Source organism: Mastigoproctus giganteus, chromosome 2, assembly GCF_048544385.1.
Source record: "Mastigoproctus giganteus isolate SK-2022 chromosome 2, ASM4854438v1, whole genome shotgun sequence".
Classification (NCBI taxonomy): Eukaryota; Metazoa; Arthropoda; class Arachnida; order Uropygi; family Thelyphonidae; genus Mastigoproctus; species Mastigoproctus giganteus.
In genome coordinates this window covers 233686107-233712385 of record NC_143576.1, presented here as the reverse complement: position 1 = coordinate 233712385, position 26279 = coordinate 233686107, and the positions used below count along the sequence as shown (strand labels likewise).

Genomic DNA, 26279 nt, shown 5'->3' with positions numbered 1-26279 from the left:
TCAGTGGTTAAGAATAAGCAAACATGTACCTAGTATGAATAAATATTTTGCTAGGTGTGTACCTGCTTGTTCTTTATTATTTAATTTTTTTAACATTGAAAACTGCATACCCATTTTTTTTTTTTTTTTAATTTAGCCAACCCTAAACCTTTATACCTGTTTTGAATGAGACATGTTTTTAAAAACCTTTTAGGCATGTTCATGTGTATATATATATATGCTAAGTGCCTGTTGTCTTCACTGTCTGTCTGTTTGCATGTAACAGAGGGACTCAGTGCACAGATTTTTCAAGAAATTTTGTATTTGGGCTTGTTAAAAATATTTATCAAGCCAAATCAAATTTCATTAAAATTGGACTACCTCAATGATGTTTTGTAGAACACTTTGGTACTGATACTCTCCGTTGTTGAAACTACACAAATAGTTTACATGTATTCCACACCCTCGTAGACAAAATCAATGAACCGATTAGGGTTGATGATTCTATGTATTTTGGGATCCACAGAGGCCTGTGGACCCCAAAATACATAGAATCATCAACCCTAATCCTTGAGTGAGAGAATACAATCCATCCGTATTTAAAAAATTAAATAAATAATGAATCCATACTTTTTTAACACTTTGAAAACAAATATTAAAACATTGTTTTAATATTTGTTTTCAAAGTGTTAAAAAAGTATGGATTCATTATCCAACTTTTCAACACTCATGTTCTCAAACCATCACAGTGTGACATGGTGTATTGTCCTACTGATAGAAGCATGGGCCTATAATAGATGTGCTGCCACAATGTAGGTAATGTGTTAAACCTCAGAATTCATGAGTTTGTCCAAAACAACTAGTAGTCCCAGTTCACTCTGCCTCTACCAAACTTCATTGTCAGAACAATACAGTCTGGCAGGTAGCTTTCTCTGGGCATCCACCATACTCGGGCATGATCATCAGACTTTGTAGGCCATGTGCTGTGACTTATCACCCCAAAGCACAGCCTTCCATTGGTCTATGGTCAAACAATGACAGGCCACACACCAAGCTAGGTATCAAACATACTACATTGAAGTACGGACAAGGCTCCGTGAAAAATTTTGAAGGAAGCGACCCGAATTGGGGAAGGTGGTTGGATGCCCCACAAAGATGCTCCTGCACATTGGACATGCAGGAGCATCCAACATCCACATTGGATGCACATGTACTCTGCATTTCTAGCCAAAAAGACATCCCTCTGTGTGAACATGTACCCTACTTGCCAGGCCTTGCGACTTTTTTCTCTTCTCCAAACTGAAGTGTACTTAAGGGAACCCATTCTCAGTCCATTGAAGACATTTAGAAAAAAATGACTGAAATGTTAAAGTGGCTTACAAAATGACTTCAGGAAATATTTGTGTTAGGAAGAAACGAATGGAACAGTGTGCAAGTCCAAGCAATTTTGAAAGGGATAACTTGTAAGGTACAAAATATTTCATTATAGTTATTTTATTGTAACTGTCTAGTTATTTAACGGCCACAGCTCATAAACAGATTTTTAAATCACTGGGACTAAAAAGTAAATTTTTACTGTGTACGTGAATTTTATTTTAATAAGTCACCATGTTTTGAAAATTACTTTTGTGGGCTCTCGAGAACAAAGACAGTCAGGGTTTTTACATTTTGTCACCCCCTCCTACTGCTGTGTATTTTGGGACAGTAATATTCTGAGTCTAAAATTGAAAACAACAAAACCATATTATCAAACATTTGAAGTCAAACGGCTTAACAAAACAGTTGTGAAAAACTTTAGTATAAAATTTAATAGAGTAGTCCACTCAAAGAATAGTTTAATTTTCTGCATTTTTCATAGAATGAGAAAAATTTATTATACAGTGTATATTTATATATATAATTTCTTATTTACAGATAGCATACAGATAACTCAGGCTATTCTGTTAAGATACCTGCTTTTTATAAAAAAAAAAAAAAAAAAAAGTAAATAAATATTAGTTTGAGAATGCATATGAAAGGCTTTAACATGAAACATTTTTGAAGAACTTCTATAAAGCCAGTTAAAATTATAATACATTGAAAACTTCTCCATAATTGAGTTTTCTTGCTGATCGACAAAATTATTTCAATTAATGCTAAAGTTAACTATTTTCCTGTAAACATTTCCACATTCTTTAAATAATACCAAATTAAAAAAAAAGTAATGGCTTTGCTGAATTTGCATGTTCTAATATTTGATAGTTTAGTAAGCAAATATTCAAAATATTGGATTGAAGTTATTTGTTAAATCTAAAACAAAAAGCAATCCCAAAATAAAGTTTACAAAATATATTGTACAACTGGCACTTTCAAGTAAAATACACAATTTACAGTTTCTGTGAATTTATAATGCAAAACATGGGCTAAAGTTAACAGTGCCAGCTGTAAATCCATCACCATATCCTTCAGCAGGCACTAGATCTGGATAAGTGTCACACATAGGACACAGTAAATTTCTCACTGAAGAAGACCTCATCCAAATAATCATATTGTATCTCTCGCCACTAGTCACGGGCAGTGCTCCATGAAAGTGCTGGCCTCTATGTAAAACTCCATGTCCAACTTTATGAAAAAATGAAGAACATGTTGATTCACTTAATGGTACATTTCTCATATCACCAAAGTACAATTCTCCATGAGCAAATGTCTTTCCTAAGCAGACGTTAAGGGTAACCTGTAAAGAATTCAAACTGTAAACAAGAGAATCATAAAGTTTATACTCGTCTTTTAACGACTTCTTTGCAAATTAATATGCTTAAATGTCATTTCTTTCAGTGACCAGCCAATTTCACCAATTTCTGATCTCAGCTTTTCTACCATATGCAGGAAATATGGTAGAGGATTGCATGGAAACTATTACTCTATTATAAAGTAGGCCTTTCCTTCCTTTTATTATTACATATAATACAGAAGTGTGAAAACGATGAGTTTTTTTTTTGTTCGCAATACTGGTTGGTGCAGTGTCTGACCCTGAAAGAAATGCACTGTCTTTCAAATCAACAAAGATCTCTGTAACACACATGATTTTTTTTACAATGATTTCCACTGCAAAAAAAAAAAAAAATTTATAACAATATCCACTAGGAATATACTAGATATTCTATAAAGACTATTCTCGGATTAGCATATAAGCACAACACACCTCTTTCAAAATACATAACAGTAGAGTGTCGATAATTTGAACTAATTGGGGGGGGGGATAGTTCAGACTTCCGATTTGTTCGGATTTTCAAAAATACTGTTCCAGAGACTAAAAAAAAAAAAAGGGGAAAAAAGAGGCTTAGCAATAAAAACACTAAGTTGTACTTATGTATTTTTATTCATAGGTAACAAAAAAATGGAGCTTTCAGCTACAATGATACATGTATAGGCCTTTAATGAAAATATTTTTTTTTTTTTTTTGCTGTACTGTTTCCAAAATTAGTTTCTTTGGTGCCAGATCTCTCACTCTTTTCAGCAAGAGTAGTTGAGTTGGACAGCATTAAATTTGTTGATTGGTTGTACAGTTTGTTTGTTGATTTTCATGTATCATTTAATTTTTTTAATTGGTAATGATAAAAGTATAAACTTGTGCTTTATATCTTCTTCATTTTATATCCCCTGGATAATATTCCTCCAATATTCACTTATTAGAATTGCTGTTTAATAAAATCAAAATTCAATTTGCAAACGTGATCACAGTAATCGACACTTAGTGTAATTATTTTATGGCACCAGCATAAAAAAATATATGCTGGCTTGGTCAGATTACTGACATTCGGATTTTTTTTCGACGCTCTACTATATATATATATAAGCATTCAAAAATATTCCATTTTCATGGTCCATTCTATATATTTTTTCCTCGTTTGTTTATCATAAAAATGGCAAAGAATTTCATATCCTTGAATGTGGGATCCAGTAATTTATTTAATCAATATACTCAAAGATTATCTGAGGTATATAAGGCTCTGAAAAGAATGGGCAAAACAAATGAGAGCATATATTTTAACTGATAGGAAAGACAAAAAAAAAGGGAGGGTAAAATTTTATTCATTTTTTATAATGCATAAAATCTTAGTCTGCTCTGTTAAGACACCTTATTATAAAAAAAAAAGTAAATAAATAGTTTCTGAGAATGCATACGAAAGGTTTCGACATCAAACCTAATATTTGATAGTTTAGTAAGCAAATATTCAAAATATTTGATTTACATTATTTGTTAAATCTAAAACAGAAATTAATGCCAAAATAAAAAGTTTACAAAATATATAGTACAACTGACATTTCCAAGTAAATCTGAAGGGAGCAACAGAAGGCTGGTTCTTGTGAGGCTTACCTTGGGCAGCATGTTGTTGATCACTGGAATAAGTTAATCCCCTCCCAATGTAGAAAAAGTGCATCATTTGGCTATTCTAATACTGTGTTCTGGATTTTAAAATAGAATGGCAATGCTGTTTGCTCAGTTGCTGCCTTCTGGTTGTTTACACTAATAGCATAAGCTACAAAAAGTTGGCAACCAAGCATTATAATTAAATATTTGAAAAAATAAAAAACTGAATTTTGTGTCTAGAAAACAGGGTAGATTACAATACTTAAGAATTAGCAGAACTACGTTGCAGAAAAAGATAGGTGCATTACAATTTTGCCTGCCATTACAAATAGTTAAGTCATTTATAAAATTTATAATACAAATATTGAAGAAATTATTTGGATGCATAAATAACAACTGATTTATTACTTGTATTTGTAATATTAGTAGTGACATATGATACAAGAAAGCAAGCTTATAAAGCATCAGCCAAAAAAAAAATAAAAACTTCCTACATCACCTGCCCATCCTCTCCAATAATCTGTCAAGTTCTACCTTGAATTTATTAAAACTACTTACTTCCACAACAACAGATGAAAGTTTGAAGGCAAACTTTCACACATTTATCCTGTAACCATCTGTCCTCAATTTGAATTTGTGCCCCTCGTGAAGTCTGAGCAAGAGGAAGAATGCCATCAACATTGGGCTTGCTCAATCCATTCAAAGTCTTAAACACCTCAATCGGATAACCTTGCAAGTGCCTTTCTTGGTAAGACCACCCTTTCATTCCCTTCATCAATCCCATTGCCCTTCTCTGTACTCATTCCAGGAGCTCAATATCTTTCCTAAAATGAGGCCTCCAGACCTGTATGCAGTACTCAAAATGCAGACTAACATTGCCATGTAGAATGGGATAATCAACTCCTTATCCCTTCTAGAAAAACTCCTGTATATCACTGACATGATCTGTCCTGGCAGCCTGTCTGCATTGCTCAGAGTATTTCATATCTGATTGTGCAATTACCCCCAGTTATTCCTCATTTTTCACTACCCCGAGTTTAGTACTCCACAGTTGGTACATTAATTTAGGATTACTGCTACTCATGTGCAGTACCTTGCATTTGTTAATATTAAACTTTAACTGCCATTTCTCAGCCCATCTGCCTAATTTTCCTAGATCTTGTTGCAGTAATATACCTTGATTACTGCCATTAACCACCCTGCCAACCTTTGTATCATCTGCAAACTTAGACATTAAGCCTGATATACCTTCATCAATATCATTAATAAATAGAGAAAACAACAATGGGCCAAGCACCTGTTAATGTTATTAGTAGAGTACTTGGGATACTCTATTAATAACATTAGCCCACGAATACCATTCTCTGTCTTCTTCCACTCAACCATCCCTTTATTCATAGCAGTAACTTGTCCTTAATGCCACACCGCTCCAATTTATACAGCAGCCATTATTGAGTTATGCCAATATATTTCAGTACAATGTAACAACGTATCTAGTAATAATATTATTTTGCTGTCATATTTTTTGATATTTGTTTCCAGTAATTTTTTAATATGTGCTAGCATTATTATGCTTAATAAGTTAAATGAGCAATTCTTTATTCAACCTGTAGCAAATAAATTTATTTTTTTAATGTTTAAAGGTATATGTAGATACCATCTGAGAAGAATTTCTTTGGTTGGCTGCTGGGTCACTCATGCACTTGAAACAATGATGTGTTGATGCATACTGTGTTGCTGGCTTGGTGTGATGTTGAAGAGGATAATTTCCAAGGTTGTATAGTGAGTGGAAATGGGTTATGGCTGCAATACTTTCAGTCTGAAAGTATGCAAGCCAGAAAAGAATGATATCATTCCAGTTAAAGCTGACAAAAATTCCACCAATATCATCTACAGGAAAAGTGATACTAACCATATCTTGGGAGAAAAATTGTCTCATTTTGGAGAGTTACATTAGGAAGGAATATAATATAATAGCCTACTCATAATATGAAATCACTATTTCATATTATGAGTGGGCTATTTTTATAAGCCATGTGAAGCCTACAAACTGGACCAAATGTTGAAGGTGAATCTGAAAAGTTTAGAAAATAAAGATTTACAGCATAGTAATTCCTGTCTTCACAGTTCCCACATAGCTGCTGACAAACAACTTATAAAGCAGTTGGGGGAAAGTACTTTTTTTTTTCACTTACTTTTATGCAAAAAAGACATAAAAATGACAAATGAGTGACTTAGCAAGTTTCAGGGCATTTGTATTGTAAGGGGAAACTATGTTGAAAAACATAGGTTCCTTACCACAAGTTTGAATCTTCATAATTTCATTCTTTATATTAATAGGCTTCCTTCACTATAACTACGGTTATCTCTGAGCCAGTCATTATAATTCTGTCTGTTCTTCATGGTATCATATTAAGTTTTGTAATGAGTCTTTTCATTTGTCTTTACTTTTAAAATATACCTTAATCAATTGCAGATTAACGAACACATCAGTTTAATAATGCATTTTCTACAGTACACACACACACTGCCTTTATTTGATATTATTCTCTTTGTTCTATTACCAGATTGATTACTATAAACTCTTTAATAGTCTGAATCCTCTAAGATTAAAAGTCATGAAATATCCCGACAATTTGCTTTTGTTAAACCTCAGATTTTTACCATGTTTTGATGATTAAAACATGGTAAAAATCCTTCAATATGCTTGGGAAAATGTTTTATGGATAAAGAAAAGCTTTCCAATGGATTCTGTGATAAAATTTCAAAGAACCTATCTCAAAATATATTAAAGGGATCAGATTCGACCCAAAGCTTCTGTTCGGTCAACATGTAGACATGCTTCTCACAAAAGCCACCAGACAGATGGTTATGCAAGCAGAATTTGCAACATGTAACAGACAAATCCACCATGGTCATATACATCACAACAATAGTTTATCCCCGCTTCCGTATGCTGCAGAGATTTGGGCATCTGTATCTCCCTCTACTATCAAACCAGTATTCTCTTCCAAGTACTGGCTCCTGAAGTGGGCTTGCCACAAGCTCAGCCTACCTCCCCAGCTCCGAACTGCTATGGCCAGCACACTTGATATCCCAAGGCTCATGTAGCTTGTTGATGAAAGGAGATTCTACATTATAGTCAAACTCATGACTGGTCTCATCTCCTCTCCTTCCTTCTGAGACAACTGTGCATGGAGGATCCCAGTGACTCAACCGCAGCTATGCCCTCTTCAAACACTCCACCTGTCGGATCAGTTCCTTCCTCAGCAGATGTTAGCGCACATCTAGGGTCATTTAGATGTCGACTTCAACAGGTTTAGTCAGTATTGGTAATATAAGAAAAGAATACTCTGTGGTGGATAGCCAAGGCCACCACTATTATAACCTGACCCCAATCAATGCATTCTATTACTCAATTCAATTCAATGTATATAATTATGCAATCCATTATGTATTTTGTAACTAAGGGTGTGTATACTCAATGTCCAGTATACTTAATTATTTCTTTACTTTTTTTCTAATAATTTATTAGCTTATTCAGTATTATTTTATCCTTTTGGTTTATTCAGACAACCTCACTTTTATATTACTTTATTAAACCCTAACTAATATGCCATGTTGCAACTACGCTATTATATAATCATTATCTGTGTTGCAATAAAGACTCTCTCTAAATAAATATATTTAAAATATTTTTTATCTGACAGAGGATATCATGTTCAAATATTATTTACGTACATATTTCATTATATTATACAATAAATTTACCTTTTAGTTTTAATTTACACTGTTTATTGCAACGCAATTTATCCTGAAGTTTGTTTACTAAAAATATTTACCTGAAACCTTTTTAAATAAAAACATATATTTAGATAATTGTTGCTTTTTGAAAGTGACAAACTAATGATTTCCACAAAACCATAATCAAGTCAACCTCACCTCAGCATTATCATAATGAAAATCGAGGTCTTCATCTTGTCCAGGTGTATATTTAACAGTAAAGGCTCGGTGAGAATCCAAATCTTTTCCTCCCCATTCTGGAAACAAAAGTCTTGTCAATGGATGCAAATATTTGATCCTTAGAGTGTCCAAAAACTTTGGATCAAATCCAAGTTCATTTAAGAGTATCTGTAAAACAGGTAATGCAGATGACATAACTTCACACACAGCAAGCATTTGTAAATATATCAAAAGCAATTTTATAGGAATTACTAGATTAACAGGAATCTAGCTGTTAAATAAAAGTATATTTTCTTTTGTAATATGTACTTATTTTTGTGTTGTCAATTCTCTTAGAATAAAATTAATTATTAATAACATTGTGGCATATCACATGTAATTTTAACCTATATAATTAATGAGTGTACCTTATATTTTCATTACAAAAGAAAATATACTTTTATTTTATATCAGACTAAGTGGCAAGTGACCAAAAAAACTGGTATAGATCATGCAAAGTGATGTGATTCTTGTGTTACAAATTCTTTACTGAATAAAATTAGTATCAATAACACTCAGCATATTATTGTAAATTTAATATATATATACTTGATGGATCTAGTCCATGAAGAAAATCATTCATTTAAGAGCACTGTTAAAGAAAAACATGTGCATGCTAAAACTGGATATTAAGTAAATATGCAGATACCAACTACCATGAATTCAATCAAAAATAATAAAAAAAAAAATTGTTAAAAATTCCTTCATCAATCTAGATTTAAAAAATTTGTGATCTTTTGCTCTATAAGAAAGATTTTATGATTGTCAATTACTAACTTAAAGTTGCCTATACAGTTTATTTCCTATCAGATTTAGTTAATTCTGCACAAAAATAAACACTAAGCTTACTTTTTTATATCTGCTAAAAAAAAATCTTTTTAAAAAGAAACTGATGCCAAATTTTCACTCTTCTGTTTTTTGAATCACTGAAATTAAGAAGACTAACAGATGAGATGAATTACACATGACCCCCTGAAGTATTTTTTTTTAATTGTCAGAGAATGAATAGACTGATCCCAAAACATAATACAGGATCATAAAGCAGAAACATCTCATATGTGAGGGCCAAATTTTGATAACATGAAAGTTCTCAATTTTTATGAAAATCACATGTATTCTGTAAAAATCAATGGTTACAGGATTTATCTAATTAACTGGGGTGCATCCAATTGTATTAAAGAATGCAGAAAGGGAGTACATAATACCATTAAGATTGCTACTGATATCATCACTAGACTCTGAAGCAATTCCTTTGGACCGGGGAAGTGCAAAATATCTTACCCATTCATAAGGGGAAGGGGCTAAGTTGAAAATAGTAGTAGCAGTAGTGTCATGTGATGCAAGAAAGCAAGTGTATGAGCTAATGCAGCATCAGCCAAAAAAAAAAAAAGAAAAAAAAATCACACCATTCCCTCCAAATGCCTGTCCAGTTCCTCCTTAAATTTATTTAACCTATCAACTTCCACGGCAGATGGAAGTTTGTTCCAACAATTAACCACCCGCTGGCTAAAAGTAAATTTCCGCACATCTATTCTACATCTGTCTTTTCTTAATTTGAATTTATGCCCCCTTAGGTTCGTAATCTGAACAAGTGGAAGGATCCCATCAGAATTCAGCGTGCTGAACCCATTCAAGGCCTTATACACCTCAATCAGATCACCACGCAGGTGCCTAGTCTCCAGCCACTGCAATTTGCAGAACTTAAGCCTCTCTTGGTAAGAGGGATCCTCTTACCAAGAGAACCTTGTTGCCCTTCTCTGTACATGCTCAAGCAAATCTACATCCTTCCTAAAATGAGGTCTCCAGACCTATACACAGTACTCAAGGTGTGGCCTGACCATTGCCTTATACAGAGGGACAATCACCTCCTTTTCCCTGCTAGCAAAATTCCTATATATCATTGACAAAACCCCATGATCTGCCCTGGCAGCTTGTCTACATTGCTCAGAAAACTTCATATCTGACTGCACAATTACTCCCAGGTCTTTTTCATTTTCTACCACCTTAAGTGTAGTACTACACAGTTGGTACGTTTCTCTGGGGTTACTTCTACCCATATGCAGTACTTTGCATTTGTCAAGGTTAAACTTCAGTTGCCACTTCTTAGCCCATCTGCCCAAATTATCTAGATCCTGTTGCAGTAGCACACTGCCATTACTGTCATTAACAACCCTGACAACCTTTGTATCACCTGCAAACTTCGACACTAAGCCTGATATACCTTCATCAATATTGATAAATATACAAGACAACAGAGGACTCAACACCGAACCCTGTGGGACTCCACTAATAACATTAGTCCACGAAGAGCAGCACCCATTAAGTAACTATAGACTGGTGAGTGACTTCTGTAGCAGGTAAGATAATGGAATCAGCAATTACCACACAAGCATAAAAGTTTGTTACACTTACACATGTGCAAGGTCACTTTGACATCTGCATATACAATTTTAAAAGCTGGTATTTATGAAAATTTCTTATAACTGCATTTATTCCAGTTCATTTTTGTTCTGTTTCTGATTTCTGGAAGTGTATACTAGCTTCCAACAAAAATTCTTTCCCTGAAATTTTGTTATTAAGTCAGATATGTATCAAAGCAAGACCTTGTAAAAATATAATTTCCAAAACTACATTAAGAATGGCATGAATGTTTTTGTCTTTGTAAGCAAGGTAACAAAGGATGCAGAGGTTCCAAGTGAGACACTGCTTTTCAAAAGTATTATAATGGGGCTGCCAGTAGAGATTTTTTCTTGCAATTTCATTACAGGATCAATACATATCCAAAAAAGGTGATGTAGCAACATCATTTTTGAAAAGCAATTCATTATAAGGAGTATGCAAATCTTTTTTTCTTTGTAACAAAGAAACAATTACAATCTATTTCTTTTCTATTCCTGATATAAACATGTGAGAGAATACAGCCACTTTAGCTAGGCAAATCAGCTATAGCTACTGTGCACTTGCATATGCAGTATTTATTGCATATTCTGCCTCATTTGCTGAAAAAAAATCCAGCAAATTAGGTAGCTTCTTTTCAAAATGAGTCTTAATGAAGGTAACTTCGCCAAGGCTCATTTTGAAAAGGCTCCCACTTGAAACTGAAAAGGCTTTTCATACTTGATCCTGCATTTTTTCTTTTTGTGCAATATTGTTACTTTTTAGTAATGGTAAAATTGTGAATGACTCAGGGTTTGCCCCCCCCCCCCCCGCATTTTTTTTGGCTGACACAGAATAAGATTGCTTCCTTGCATCATTTGGCTTGATTAATACTAATACTAATTATAAAAAGCATAAGGCCTTTCTTGTTCTCTCATGTTTCTGTGGCTGGCAGGATAAAAATAACTAGCAAATGCAATTGTCTTAATACTCACAGCAGAACAAACTTTGCTTTTATAAAATAAAAAAATAGTTAATTTTATTTAATAAAAGGCCTTTATACATTTTATATAAAATACATCATGAGCATAAAATAACTTCCCATGGTCAATAAAAATTTTTAACTTTTGCATTGATGGGGATGCCACACTTGTTGCCAATGAAATGCCAAAGTACCGAAGGAACCAGATCGGGGAAGGGGACATATTACAAATAAGTAGCATTATACTTCTCTTATAAAAGGATCACTTATTTTTAGTGTATTGTTGGGAAACTTGTGGCTTTGGTCTCACAATTTGAGGGATTTAAAAGGACATTTTAAAGCCTTTTTTTTTTTTTTTTTACTTTCATCATTGTATAAAATACGGACACATCTTACAGAGATAGTTTATTGAATTTCACCAGAACGATGCTGGGTACCTTTATTAGTCTGATAAATATATTCCAACAAAGGCATGCTAAAATACCAAACTATTTTAACTAGTGAATGCAATATAAATACAAACATGGAATGTTATTATTAATAGATATACACATTAAGTAGAAACCAACTGATATTTTCATTACAGTGCTTTTTTTTTGTAGAGACAATCCAAAACTGAAGTTACCAATAAAAAAATTTAAAAAAAAATATGAAAAATGAATAGCATTTTTTACAAAATTATTCTTCTGTGCAACAACAGTGAATTTGCAATCTCACTTACGCCATAATTGTTCATTGTATTTGGTCTTTCCTTAGGTAGAGATGACTGTTCAAAATTATCTATTTCTTCAAGCAATTTATTACAGAATTCTTCTGTAAACACAGGAAAAGAATACAGTTTCTTCTCTAGAAATAAAAAATAAAGTTATCACATGAAAAATTGCATTTGCATAATGTTAGAAACATTAGGCAGATACTGAAACTGAAGCAAGCTTTACTCCATTAATAAAAAAATAATATGCAAAAGCAAGAAAGTAAGTTATTCACAAATATTATTTTTTATTAAGATTTCACAAATGTGACTAGTGGCATGAACAGTGCAGTATCCTTCCCACTTTTAAGATCCACATTCCTTTTTTTTTTAATCCTTTGCTGGAAAATTCACAATTTTTAAAACAATCCCTGATCGACCAGCAGTCATATCAAAATATGAGCATTATAGTGCCATCTTCTGATTAGGAATTCAATTTAACTTCCAGCAAATTTTGCCAACAGGAATATTTTAAAAAGTTGGTGTTTGTTTTTTGTTTGTTATTTGGAGCATTAGCAACTAAGGCCATATTGCTCCGGGATATGCGGTGGTCATTCCCTGACCTTTCCGCATCCTCCGTACTTAGTGGTGACGGGGTCGAACCCTGGTCTATTCAAGAAGCGTGTGCTACACACTGCTGCTCCTTCCCACCTGGCTACGGAGGCACCGTACATACAAAGTGCTATTCCTACTTTGTATGATAACCAAAATAGTTTCTATACTAATTTTGGGGGAGGGGAATTTCACTTACTAGATATTACATGGCAGATTCTGCCATTGCTGAAAGCATTTCTGGTACCATGTGTTTCATTACCTCATACAGTTGCTTTTATGATTTTTGTAGGATCTCCAAAGTGTCATTAGATCTCCCCTTGAACTTAACTTTTAGTCTAGGACAGTGGTTCCCAATCTACTGAGATCTACGGACCCTTTCAAAAATCAAAGTTCACAGACCCCTTCAAACATCAAACAAGTTTGCAGACCCCTATATACAACATGCATATGTTATATGCATATATTTACAACCGATGAGCCAAAACATTATGCCCACCTACCTAATATGATGTTGGTCCTCCACGTGCAGCCAAAACAGCTTGTACCCGGCAAGGCATGGATGCTACAATATTTCTAAATGTGTCTTGTGGTATCTGGCACCAACACGTAGCCAGCAGATCCTTTAACTCCTATAAGGTCAGTGGTTGAGACGCCGCAAATCGAAGTTGCTGTTCCAACACAAACCACAGATGCTCGATGGGATTGATGTCTGGAGAATTTGGGGGCCAGTGAGTCTTCCTCATGTTCTGCGAACCAGTCTTGAACAATCTGGGCAGTGTGGCATAGTGCATTATCCTGGTGAAAGACAGCACCACCAGAGGGAGAGACCGTTGCCATGAAAGGGTGTACTTGATCAGCAATGATGTTTGGGTAGATGGTAGATGTCAGAGTGCCCAGTACATGGATGACTAGACCCAGGGTATCCCAGCAGAACATCGCCCAAAGCATGACACCACCAAGACCGGCTTGTATTCATCCCACGGTGCAAGCAGGTACAATCACTTCCCCAGGTAAACGACGCAAACGTACCCGGCCGTCCATATGGTGCAACAGGAAATGTGATTCATCGGACCAGACGACCTTCCAATCACTCAAGGTCCACTTTTGATGCTCGCGTGCCCATTGTAGGTGCTGTCACCAGTGAACCGTGGTTAGCATGGGCACTTGGAGCAGCCTGCAACTACGTAGCCCCATTTTCAGCAGAGTTCGATGTACTCTGTGTTGTGACACATTACTCCTATCACCAGGATTCCAATTAAAGGCGAGTTGTGCCAGTCACCCTTCTGTTGCCACGTACCACCCGGGAGTGCTTTTGCTCACCTCGAGCATCGATGAGCCATGGTCGTCCAACACCTCGCCAGTAGTTCTGGGTTTTCTCTCCTCAGACCACTTTCGGTAAGTACTAACCACAGCTGACCGCGAGCATTCGACCAGCCGTGCCGTTTTGGATATGCTCTGACTCAGTCGTCTGGACATTACAATTTCGCCTTTGTGAAACTCGCTTAAGTCCACTGTCTTTCCCATCTGAAGAACAAGAGTAACACTGATTAATGGAGCTCAGTATCAGGTGTTTTTTATACCATAACTCGGCCAGCGCATGTGACATAGTTCACCTGCAGTTGCTTCGATTTGCATAACAACTTGCTGGTCATAATGTTTTGGCTCATTTGTGTATATATATAGATGTAATAAACTAATTAACAAGTAAAAATAGGTAAAATAGAAAGTAAAAAAATAATAAAATTGGTAAAGCAAGTATTGGTTTGCCATGCTGCTGGCTTAAGTTTTATTATTATTATTATTTTTACTGTTATATATATATATATATATAACATGTGTGTATATGTGTGTATATATATATATATATATATAACATGTGTGTATATGTGTGTGTGTGTGTGTGTGTATATATATATATACTATATATATATATACACACAGTATATACATATGGTCAACCACCATTTTGAAGACAAGACCCCCTGGAACTTGTCTACAGACCCCAGTTTGGGAAACACAGGTCTAGGATAACAAAAAGATATCACACAAAATATGTCTTTCTAGGACAGAAGATGGGGAACCAGGGCCATATACCCTGGTTGTGTCTGTGTGGGAGGGAGAGAGAGAGATCTGTACCCCATAACACAAATTTTGCTGAACTCCATCACATCAAATGATAAGACACCTGTCTGATCAGCATGTATGGAATGTACTGCTATTCAAATGTGACCAAATATTTCCATGCTTATAAAAGGGGCCATGATGATAGTGACCACTTAATTCTATCCAGTGCCGGGCATCTCAAATGTAGCAACCTCCAGGATTAACTAGTGAAGCCTTAGCATTATTGGTTCATCCTGGACATCGCCACATCTTCTGGGTTCGATCTTGGTTGTGCCTTGTGAAATAGCTTTATTATTATTATTAGCTACATGGTACAAGAAAGCCTGAGGCTTATGCTGCACCAGCCAAAAAAAAAAATTCCTGAGCTACCCTGAGAGAGAGAGAGAGAGAGAGAGAGAGAGAGAGAGAGAGAGAGAGAGAGAGAGAGAGTGTCAAAAGTAGGAAGGGAATCACCAAGAGGAGAAGAATGATGATATCCAGCTCAGGACCCTGGGTGTGCCAAGCCCATACTCACCAGATGTGAGCCCCTGCTTCACCAGTGATGTCTTGGCATCACTGGTGAAGGAATTTTGGAGGACTTTTGCACAGCACATGATAACTTGTTTGTATGCCTCATATTAACAGAAAAACAGAAATTGATGCTGAGATTCTAGAATAAAATAAGTGCCCTGCAGATGGTAGTAAAGAAGAATTACCACAAGTTAAGAGAAAATGCTATTTTGGCTACAAAAGCTTTCACATGTTCAGATACAATTAAAAGTTTTTTTGATGTTATAAGGCACGTATGCCAAAAATGGTGTACCAGGTACAATGGATTTATTGAAAATTAAATGTATTATGTGATGAAGAGAAAATGGAAAAAAAATGTAATTTAGAAGAATGGTTAATTAAAAAAATAGGCGAGTTTGAAATCTGTCGATTACGTTTACTTCACACTCACTTTTGTTTCCTTTTTGCTATAAGTTTACTTTTTACATAGGCAATTCATCTGTTTTTCTTTGAAGCCACTTTTATAACAAATTTATCAAATATAAAATTTTCATCAACTTCAAGTGTCTTATAAATGAATTCAACAATTTATCAAAACAAAATGTATTAATTTTTAAATTTATTTATTATTTAACTGTTAAAAGAGGTTAGGTTTTTTTTTTAATTTTTGCACAAAAACAGTGTACTTAATTTTCAAATTATAACCAAAATAAATACAAAAGTACATTCTAAAACAAACATGGATAACTCTATGCATAAAAGAAAGCAACATTTTCAGCTTATTCACCAAGAGTGCACATGTACTCTCTCTCTCTCTCTCTCTCTCTCACACAGGAAAATTGTAGCAAAATACTAAGCAAAATGATATAGAAAACCAAACAAGTGAAATATTCCTTAAAATTATAATTACCTTCTGACAATATTTCAAGGTATGGAAAAATATCAGAAACATCTTCACTTGATGCTGCTTTTTCTACCAGTGTCAAAAATGAAGGATGAAGGAAGCGCTCCTGCAATGATATGTTAAAATGAGGTCATATTTAGTTTAGTAAGCATAAAAAATTTACATGTAAGAAGCAAATTCCTTAAATACTTTCATGTGCATATATAAAACAATAGATATTCCTTCATATACATAGCAAAGAGGAATATTAAAACTAAACTGATAGGCGCACATATATATATAGGGTAGCTCACCTACTCCAAAGCATCTGGAGAGAAAAACAGAAACCATGCACATTTTTCAGAGCTTGAACTTTTGCAGTATAATAGTCGTGCATGATAGGATGCCACATTGGAGTTTTAGAGGTGTTCTGTGGCAGTGAAAAGGAAAGATTTTGCACACAGTAAAGTAAATATACTATACATAATCCAAACTTAAAGTAAAAAAAACATTCTCACTCCAATTATTCATGGTGCTGACAGTGCTACTTGCTCTCACAGAAAAAAATGGGTGCAATTGTGGTTTGATCAGGTGAACCCCTACCCAGATTGCAAATGGGCACACTGTTAACACCTCCAAAATGTAATTGTCTATAAACCATGTGCATTAAATGGCACTGCTTTTAATCTCAGAAACGCGGACTATGAGAGTTTAATGCTCTGCATGGCATCAAATTACTGGGCAGATTGCAGAGGGAGAGTGAATATATTAGAATTTCAGAATGCCTTTAAAAAAATAATAGTAGAAATAGTAAAAGCCATATAGTGCAAGGAAGCCATAGGATTTTGCTGCACTGGCAAAAAAAAAAAAAACACCAAGTATATAAAGAAAATACAAATTATTGTTTGTTTGTTTGTTATCAGGAGCATTAGCAACTAAGGCCATATTGCTCTGGGATATGCGGTGGTCATTCCTTGACCTTTCCGCATCCTCCGTATTTGGTGGTGACAGGCTCAAACCCTGGTCTAATCAAGAAGCGTGTGCTACGCACTGCTGCTCCTTCCCACCTGGCTATGGAGACGCCTATACAAATTATATGCATCCCTCCTCACACAGGTAACTGTTCAGTTTACCTTTAAATGTATTCAAACTATTGGCCTCAACAACCTTCAAGGGCAACCTGTTCCAGCAATCACTGATTCTCTGGCTAAAAGAAAACTTATTACAATCTAATCTAAACCTCAACCCCTGTAATTACAATCTAATCTAAACCTCAACCCCTGTAATTTCACTGTTGTAAAGAATTTAAGGACCAAGGGGTCACATCATATGTGACCCCTTGGTCCTGAAATTCTTTACAACAGTGAAAATTCCACCCTCATTCATTTTACTAATCCCTCTCAGAGCCTTATAAACCTCAATCAGGTCACCTCTGAGGTGCCTGGTTGCAAAGGTGCCTATAAACCTCAATCAGGTCACCTCTGAGGTGCCTGGTTGCTTCTACAGGGATGGGATACACTTAAATAGAAAGGGTGCAAGAATGTTTGCTGATGCTATCGAGGCAATGTTAGGTGGGTCGGAAAACTGCTAGATTGGGGGGATACAAGGACTAATAGATTAACAGTAGCCACTGGCAGAGGTGAAAGTGATTCTTGCACTGCTTCTATTGGAATGAGCCGCAGCCTGGAAAATAAGATGCAGGATATTTCAGAGACTGCTGGGAATCATTGGGGTACAAGTAAACACATGGGTTGTGTTAGGGTAGCTAAGAAAAAGAACAGGTGCATGTATACTTGTGTGTACACCAATGCTAGGAGTTTAGTAAATAAATTTGATGAATTTGAGGTATTGCTCAAAACATCAAAGGCAGATATTGTGGGGATTTCAGAGACGTGGTGTCACACAGATATAAGAAATGCAGAACTGGAATTTGGGGAGTACAATGTCTACAGAAAGGATAGACAGGATAGGAAGGGAGGAGGGGTTATGCTATTAGTTAAAAAACACATAAAATCCAAGGAAGTGAAGCCAGTCGACATCGCTGGACAGTGCAGTGTCGAGTCAGTTTGGTGTGACATAAGCATTGGGAGATCAAAATTGAGAGTAGGAGTGTGCTATAGGCCTAATGACTCTGATGAGTATAATAAGAAACTGTTCGGAGAAATAGAGTGGGCCAGTAAATCAGAGAGTCTTATAATGGGGGATTTTAATTTCCCAGATATTGACTGGAATTTGGGGGCTGGTCACTCACACAGTAGCAAGGCTTTTGTGGATTTATTGGATGATTGTTTTCTACATCAGCATGTTCGGGAGGCAACTAGAGGGAGTAATACTCTTGATTTGATTATCAGTAGTGATTCTTCATGCATTAAGAATCTGCAGATAAATGAACCACTTGGTGGCAGTGATCACAGTGTGCTGAAGTGGGAGTTACTCAAAGAGGTAACTACCATTAGGGGTAAAGGGAAGGGGTATTGCTTTCGTAAAGGCGACTACAATGGACTGAGACAGTATTTAAATTCTATACAGTGGGATCAACTGATGATATTGCCAACAGCAAATTCAAAATGGGAAGCATTCAAAGAACTTATCGTGGAAGCTACTAGGCTTTACATACCAACTAAGAAATATTGTTCAAGGTTTAGGCCTAAATGGTTGTCAGATGAACTAATGAGGCATATGGCAGAGAAGAAAAATGCATGGGATACATACAAATTAACACGTGACACGGACGCCTATGATAGATACAAGTTGATCTGTAACCAAGTTACAAAGGAGGTTAGGCAGGCGAAGGCAGATTACGAGAGATCCTTGGCAAGGGATGCGAAGAAAAACAGCAAAGAGTTCTTTACTTATGTAAACTCTAGAAGGAAGGGGATGAATCAGATTGGTCCACTTGAGATCGATGGGTCAACTGTTGATGACCCTGCTCGGGTAGCTAACAAACTAAATGAATATTTTGCATCGACATTCACACATGAGGAGTTATTCAGCGAGGGGAATGCCAGAGGTGTATTCAACTCTAGCAGTAAGCTAGAGAATCTTGTAATAACTGAGAGCAAAGTGGAGGAGAAATTGTTGAAGATAAACACAAGAAAGGCACCTGGGGTGGATGGGATCTATCCAGTTATATTAAAGGAGGCAGCAAAGGAGGTAAGCAAACCCTTAGCCATAATTATGAGAGCTTCCTTGGACTCAGGGGAGGTACCCATTGACTGGAGATGTGCAAATGTGACCCCAATTCACAAAGGGGGATCAAAGGCTGACACAAGTAATTATAGACCTGTGAGTTTAACTTCTGTTCCCGGAAAATTAATGGAGGCACTGGTGAAAGAAGCACTGCAGGATCATCTAGACAAGACTTCAGTTATAGCTAGGACACAGCATGGTTTTGTTAAGGGGAAGTCTTGCCTGACCAATTTGATTGGATACTATGATGCAGTCACAAAAGAACTGGATGCAGGGAATAACTTTGATATTATATACTTGGATCTTAGAAAGGCTTTTGATACTGTTGCACATGGAAGACTGCTGCACAAATTGGAGCAGTGTGGCATTGGAGGCAAGTTGCTGCTATGGATAAAGGGGTGGTTGAGGGGGAGAAGACAGAGAGTGGTAATCAATGGACACTGCTCATCGTGGACTAATGTTATTAGTGGAGTCCCTCAGGGTTCAGTATTGGGGCCTTTATTGTTTTCTGTATTTATAAATGATATTGATGATGGTATATCAGGCTTAATGTCCAAGTTTGCAGACGATACGAAGGTTGGCAGGGTTGTCAAGGACACTACTGACACTATGCTGCTGCAACAGGATTTGGAAAGGTTGAGCAGATGGGCTTCGAGGTGGCAAATGAAGTTTAACATTGACAAATGTAAAGTACTACATATGGGAAACAGCAACCCCAGAGCAACGTATCAACTCTGTGGTACTACACTGACAGTGGTAGAGAATGAAAGGGACCTGGGGGTGGTGGTGCAGGCAGATATGAAGTTCTCTGAGCAGTGCAGACGAGCTGCAAGAGTAGCTCATGGTGTATTGTCAATGATATATAGGAATTTTTCTAGCAGGGATAAGGAGGTGATTATTCCCTTGTATAAGGCAATGGTCAGGCCACACCTAGAGTACTGTATACAGGCCTGGAGGCCTCATTTCAGGAAGGATGTAGAGCTGCTGGAACGAGTACAGAGAAGGGCAACTAGATTGGTGAATGGGACAAAGGGGTTCTCTTACGAAGAAAGGCTTAAGTTTTGCAAATTACAGTGTCTGGAAACTAGGCACCAGCGGGGTGATCTGATAGAGGTGTACAAAGCCTTGAATGGTTTGAGCATGCTCAATGCTGATGGGATTCTTCCTCTAGCTCAGAAAAATCACCTGAGAGGGCATAAATTCAAATTGAGGAAAGACAGATGTAGGATAGATGTGCGGAAATTTGCCTTTAGCCAGCGGGTGGTTGGTGGGTGGAACAGACTTCCATCCCTTGTCGTGGAAGTTGATAGCCTAAATAAGTTTAAGGCTCAGCTGGACAGGTATTTCGAACGAACAGAGGGGTGAAGTGGAAGTGGTTATTTTTATTTATTTATGTTACTTTTTTTTTTTTTTTTTTTTTTGGCTGATGCTGCATAAGCTTGCTTTCTTGCATCAAATGCCTCTACTAATGCTAATGCTAATGCTAAAGCTCTGTAGCCCATATATTCTAAGTCCTTCCTCATACGGGCATCCTTTTGCTGATCTCACCATTTGAATTGTCCATTTTTGGACACTTTCAAGAAGCTCAATGCCTTTTTTCAGAGGGAGATGAGGTCTCCATATCTGAACACAGTATTTCAAATGTGGCCATACAATTGCCTTATACAGTGGGATTATGACCTCCCTATCTCTACAGGATAACATTCGATAAATCATCAATAGGACATCATAGACTTTCCAGGCTGCCTGTTTACACTGTTCAGAAAACTTAATATTTGCTCATATCATAACTCCCAGATCCCTTTCTTCTTCCACTGTTTTTAATTCAACCTCACCAAGTGTATAATTTATTTGGGTTTGCTATTCCCCAAGTGTATGACCTTGCATTTATCAGCATTAAAACATAGCTGCCACTTCTCACACCACCTTTGAAGTCTATTCAAGTCATCTTGAAGGAGCACTGCTAGGCACTGATCATTAACAACTCTACCAATCTTTACATTGTCTGCAATTTTGACATCACACAATCTATCCCTTCATCAATGTCATTTATGGAAATGAGGTCATTGAAGTCGGACTAACCGGTCTGTAGTTACCAACTTCACTCTTAGAACTGCCTTTATGTACTAGTGATATGTTGGTACTTCTCCAATCCAAAGGAATCTCCCCAGAGTCAAAAGTTGCCCTCATAATTATCCTCAATGGCTCAATACACTCCCTGGTGCTCTCCCTCAAAACTACAGGGTATATGCCATCAACCCTGGGAGCATTACTTGCCTTTGTGCTCAAAAGTTTTTCTAATAAACAATCATCTATAATTATGAAATCACTAATTTCATATGGCTCAGCCTCACTTGTGCAGCCTTCTTCTCAGCATGGTCTTTTGTCATTAAAGATACCTATTCAATTCATCTGCAACATTAGCTAGGTTATCTAAGACTTTCCCACACTCGGTTCACAAGGGTCTGATCTGATTAGCTTTCTTCTTCATTGTATTCACATACATGAAAAATTCCTTGTCTCCATTCTTTGCTCTCTTTGCCAATGCTTTCTCATATGCAGCCTTGGCTCCCTAACCTTTGTGGTACTATTATAGATCAACTTGTACCCATTGTAGGTTTCAGTACTTTTCATTACTCTATAACTATTCTCCATTCCTTGGCAATCCACCCAATTCATAGATGCCATATAGCACCTAAAACCTCTCTTCTGAAGTTAAACCTGTGCCTTAACTTTTAACTACTGCAACTTCTTTCTTCATCTTCCAGTTAATACTAATACTAAATCTAATGATTTTAAATACAATTAAAAAAAAAAACAAAGTTAAAATTCCAATTTACTGTAAAAGAGAATTGCAGCCAAATACCCTATACAATATGCTGGTGAATATGCAGAATCATTGTGCCATGTGTATTAAGTCTTGTATAGACTTAATACATACAGAACAATACGTCCTTAAATCACAATTATGATAATAACAGTAATTACCATTTTTATTGATTTTCTCTGAGATCTAAGATTAAATGAATTCTGAATATTTATTATGTAAGAGGACTTCAAAAGTTTCAGCTGTGAGGTCTCTACAGATAGGAAGCCCTGGGCTGTCATCCACTTCGTTGCCAGTGATAAAGATATTGTTTTAACAGTAACACCAATGATGCCATAAATTAAAGTACATAGGGGAACACACTTAAAGTGAAAGTGATAACTGCAGAATAGATACAAAAATTTGCTTTCAGCCAGAGAGTAACTGGCTCCTGGAATAAACTTTTATATGGAGTTGTTGAAGTAGGTGGTTTGAATAAATTTAAGGAAGAATTAGATAAATTAATATGTGGGGGCAGATGAGCTGGGTATTATTTTTTCCTGACTTTTGGCTGAAGCATGCTTCTTATTTGTATCCCTTGCTTTTCAGTCAACAACAGAAATCAAATCCATGTTATGTTTCCCTCAACATGACAGAGAGAGATCATAATCAACTGTGCTACCTGTGGTCTACTTCACTCATATGCTTTATGACATTTATATGTGTGAAGGAAAAGACTTGAATAATCTTCTTTTAAGGATTCTGACATATCATAATGCAATTAAATACAAGCTGTTTAAAATGAAAATTACATACTTGTAAAATATATACATCCAAATGAAGTTTATTATAACTTTCTTTTATTGCAATTTTCCTCTGACGACACTGGAAATCTAAGTTGTTTCGTCGATTTCTTTCAGTTTCTATCTGAAAAAAAAATAAAATAAACAATATTCAATCCTTATACATACTACTGTTTTTCTGTATAATTGCATATGTAGGTATGTATATATAAAGTGCTTTAGCATCATAATACACAGCCATTCCTGAATAAACAGAAAATTTTTAAGGCGGCATCGTTTTTGGTTATATCTCATATTGTGAATACCTTCACAACGAGTTGCCATGATATTGCACTACTTCGAATAAGTAACGCTTCACCTAAGGAGAAGACTTAGTCTTCTCCTTAGGTGAAGCGTTACTTATTCGAAGTAAGTAAGCGTTACTTATATAAAGCACTTTATATATACATAGTCTAAATTTGTTCGCAGCTTGAGGCTCTAGCCCTAAATGCGCCTTAGTCTAAATATGTAGGTATTTGATTCAAAAGTAATTTTTCTTGCTATGCAAAAGTTTGTAATGCCTCACAGTGATGACAAACAGCTTGCCTCTGTGTGTATGTGCCTTAGCATGGCAAAGGAAATTTTACTGGCTTCGTAATAATCAGAAAATTCAAAATGTCATATTGGGCTTGCACTGTACAACAATATACGATTGCAATGTATTAAGAGTATTCAGTGCTGTTGCTGTCTTATTAGTACTACAGTATTTGTAAAATGATGCAAGGTAATGTAGAACCAGCCAAAAAAAAAAAAAAAAATTGACTGCAACCAATGTGACATTCCATCGTTAGTCCATCCAAATGATTTGTGTAATTCTTGTTGATTGTTGTTGTTGTTGTTAAGGGCTTTACGGCACAAGGGCAACTAAAAGCATAATGTATCAACTCTTGTTTAAGTAGCATATCCTGCTCATATGTTAACTACTATGCCCACCCACTTTGCATCATCATTTTGTGTGCAAATTTCATTTAATTTTTTTAGCAATATTACGTTAATTATAAATATACATTTCACCCATTTTTTTTTTATGAAAACCCCAAACAAGAGAGGTATTAGAACCTATAGTACTTAGTACCGTGCTTGTGTTGAAGGTTGAGAAGATGAGAGAAGATATCTGTTGACATTAAACTTGAACTTCTGTAGACCATAATTTTTAGGAAAGACATATGAACGAAGGTTGTTCCAGAAAATGGCAGTTGAATGTATAAACGAGGAAGATGAAAAGTTGGTTCTGTGAGTTTGAAGTTGGACAGTAAATGGATGTTGGCTAGTGGTAGCACGTGTTCAGACTGTTTTGAAAGAGAGAGAGGGAATTATAGAAGCCAATTCAGAAGAACAGTGCCCATGGAAGTATCTGTAGAAAAGGCATGCAGCAGAAACAGTACGTCTATGAGACAGCGAGTGGAGAGACTCTGTTAGAGAGGAGTCATTAATTAACCTAACTGCCCTCTTCTAAATGGAATCTAGAAGACTGAAAGAAGCTTTGGGGGCACCGCCCCAGATGTGGGAACAATATTCCATGGTAGGGTGGATTTGCGATTTGTACAGAGTGAACAGCTGTTTGGAAGAAAAGTAATACCGAGAGCGAAAGAGAAAACCAAGTTTTTTAGATGCAGAGGAAGCAATATTTGTAATGTGCTTGTGCCAGGAGAGATTAGAAGTCAGGGTAATCCCCAAAAGAGATATACCAACTTGCCAAGAAATCAGAGTGTCACCAAAGATAAGCAAAGGAGCAGAAGAATCCTTTTTTCGAGATATAAGACAAGACTGAGTTTTAGAAGGAATGAAATCAACTAAGTTGCCTTTGCCCCACTGGAGGATTACCTGGAGGTCGGCATTTAAGGAATTAGTAACAGATATTCGAGGGTTTTTTTGTTTTTTTTTTATTCGAGAAGTTGAAGCTGATTGAGGAGGGCAAAGTTTCTCAAAATTGAAAGTGGAATTCAATGTGCTATCATCGGCAAAATTATGCATAGGATTTCCAGTCAATGGAAGAAAGTCATTAATATACAAGAGGAAAAGAGTGGGGAAAAGAACTGTACCTTATGGGACACCAGCATTAGTGGAGAAGTTAGAAGACAGAGAGCCATCTACCATCACCCTTAATAAGCAATCAGAGAGAAAACTGGATAACCAATTACAAAAAACAGTTGGCAAACCAAAGATGGAAGCTTGTTTAGAAGACCTTTATGCCAAACATGATCAAAAGCCTTTGAAGTGTCCAGAGCAACTGCTTGTGTTTCTCCGAACTTTTCCATTGAATTTATCCATAAATGGGTAACATAAGCCAGAATATCACCAATATGGATCGACATTGATGGAATCCATACTGGCGATCGTTGATCAGATGGAAGGTTTCCAGGTAGTTTAAGAGTTGGCAGTTAATTAATTTCTCCATTATTTTAGAAAGAGTAGAAGTAATTACAATGGGACGATAATTAGCATTAGTAGAAGCATATGATGCAAGAAAGTAAGCTTATATAGCATTACCCAAAAAAAAAAAAAAGAAATCCCTTCCCATTTCACCCATCCATTCACTACAAATGTTTATCTAGTTCTGCCTTGAAGTTATTCAAGTTGTTGACCTCCACTACAACAGATGGAAGTTTGTTCCAAACTATGAACTGCCCACTGGCTAAAGGCAAATTTCCACACATCTATTCTACAATTGTCTTTCCTCAATTTGAATTTATGCCCCCTCAGGTGAGTAATCTGTTCAAGAGGAAGAATCCCATCAGGATTTTTCCATTTTTAATTGCATAACTATCTTAAGCTTAATCATAACTCCAGGGTTCACATCTGTGAGAATGGACTTGGCACACCCAGGGTTCTGAGCTGGATATCATAATTTTTCTCTTTCTTGGTGATTCTCTTTGTGATGACTCTCTCTCTCTCTCTCTCTCTCTCTCAGAGTAATTCAGAAATTTTTTTTTTTTGGCTGGTGCAGCAA

The 26279-nt window shown here is 36.0% G+C and overlaps 1 protein-coding gene across 1 annotated transcript in view; it reads right to left on the bottom strand.

The window, feature by feature from the left end:
- Nucleotides 1–2191: 2191 nt before the first annotated feature.
- The window catches only part of LOC150090252 (2-oxoglutarate and iron-dependent oxygenase domain-containing protein 2-like), a 39582-nt gene continuing 15494 nt past the window's right edge, over nucleotides 2192–26279 (bottom strand). The window contains exons 3-7 of the mRNA XM_090390231.1: nucleotides 23304–23414; nucleotides 16520–16619; nucleotides 12412–12536; nucleotides 8273–8461; nucleotides 2192–2692 (exon numbers count right to left, since the gene is read on the bottom strand). Of these exons, the coding sequence (XP_090246357.1) occupies nucleotides 2363–2692; nucleotides 8273–8461; nucleotides 12412–12536; nucleotides 16520–16619; nucleotides 23304–23414 (855 nt within the window). The 3' untranslated portion in view covers nucleotides 2192–2362. The remainder of the gene's footprint in view (nucleotides 2693–8272; nucleotides 8462–12411; nucleotides 12537–16519; nucleotides 16620–23303; nucleotides 23415–26279) is intronic.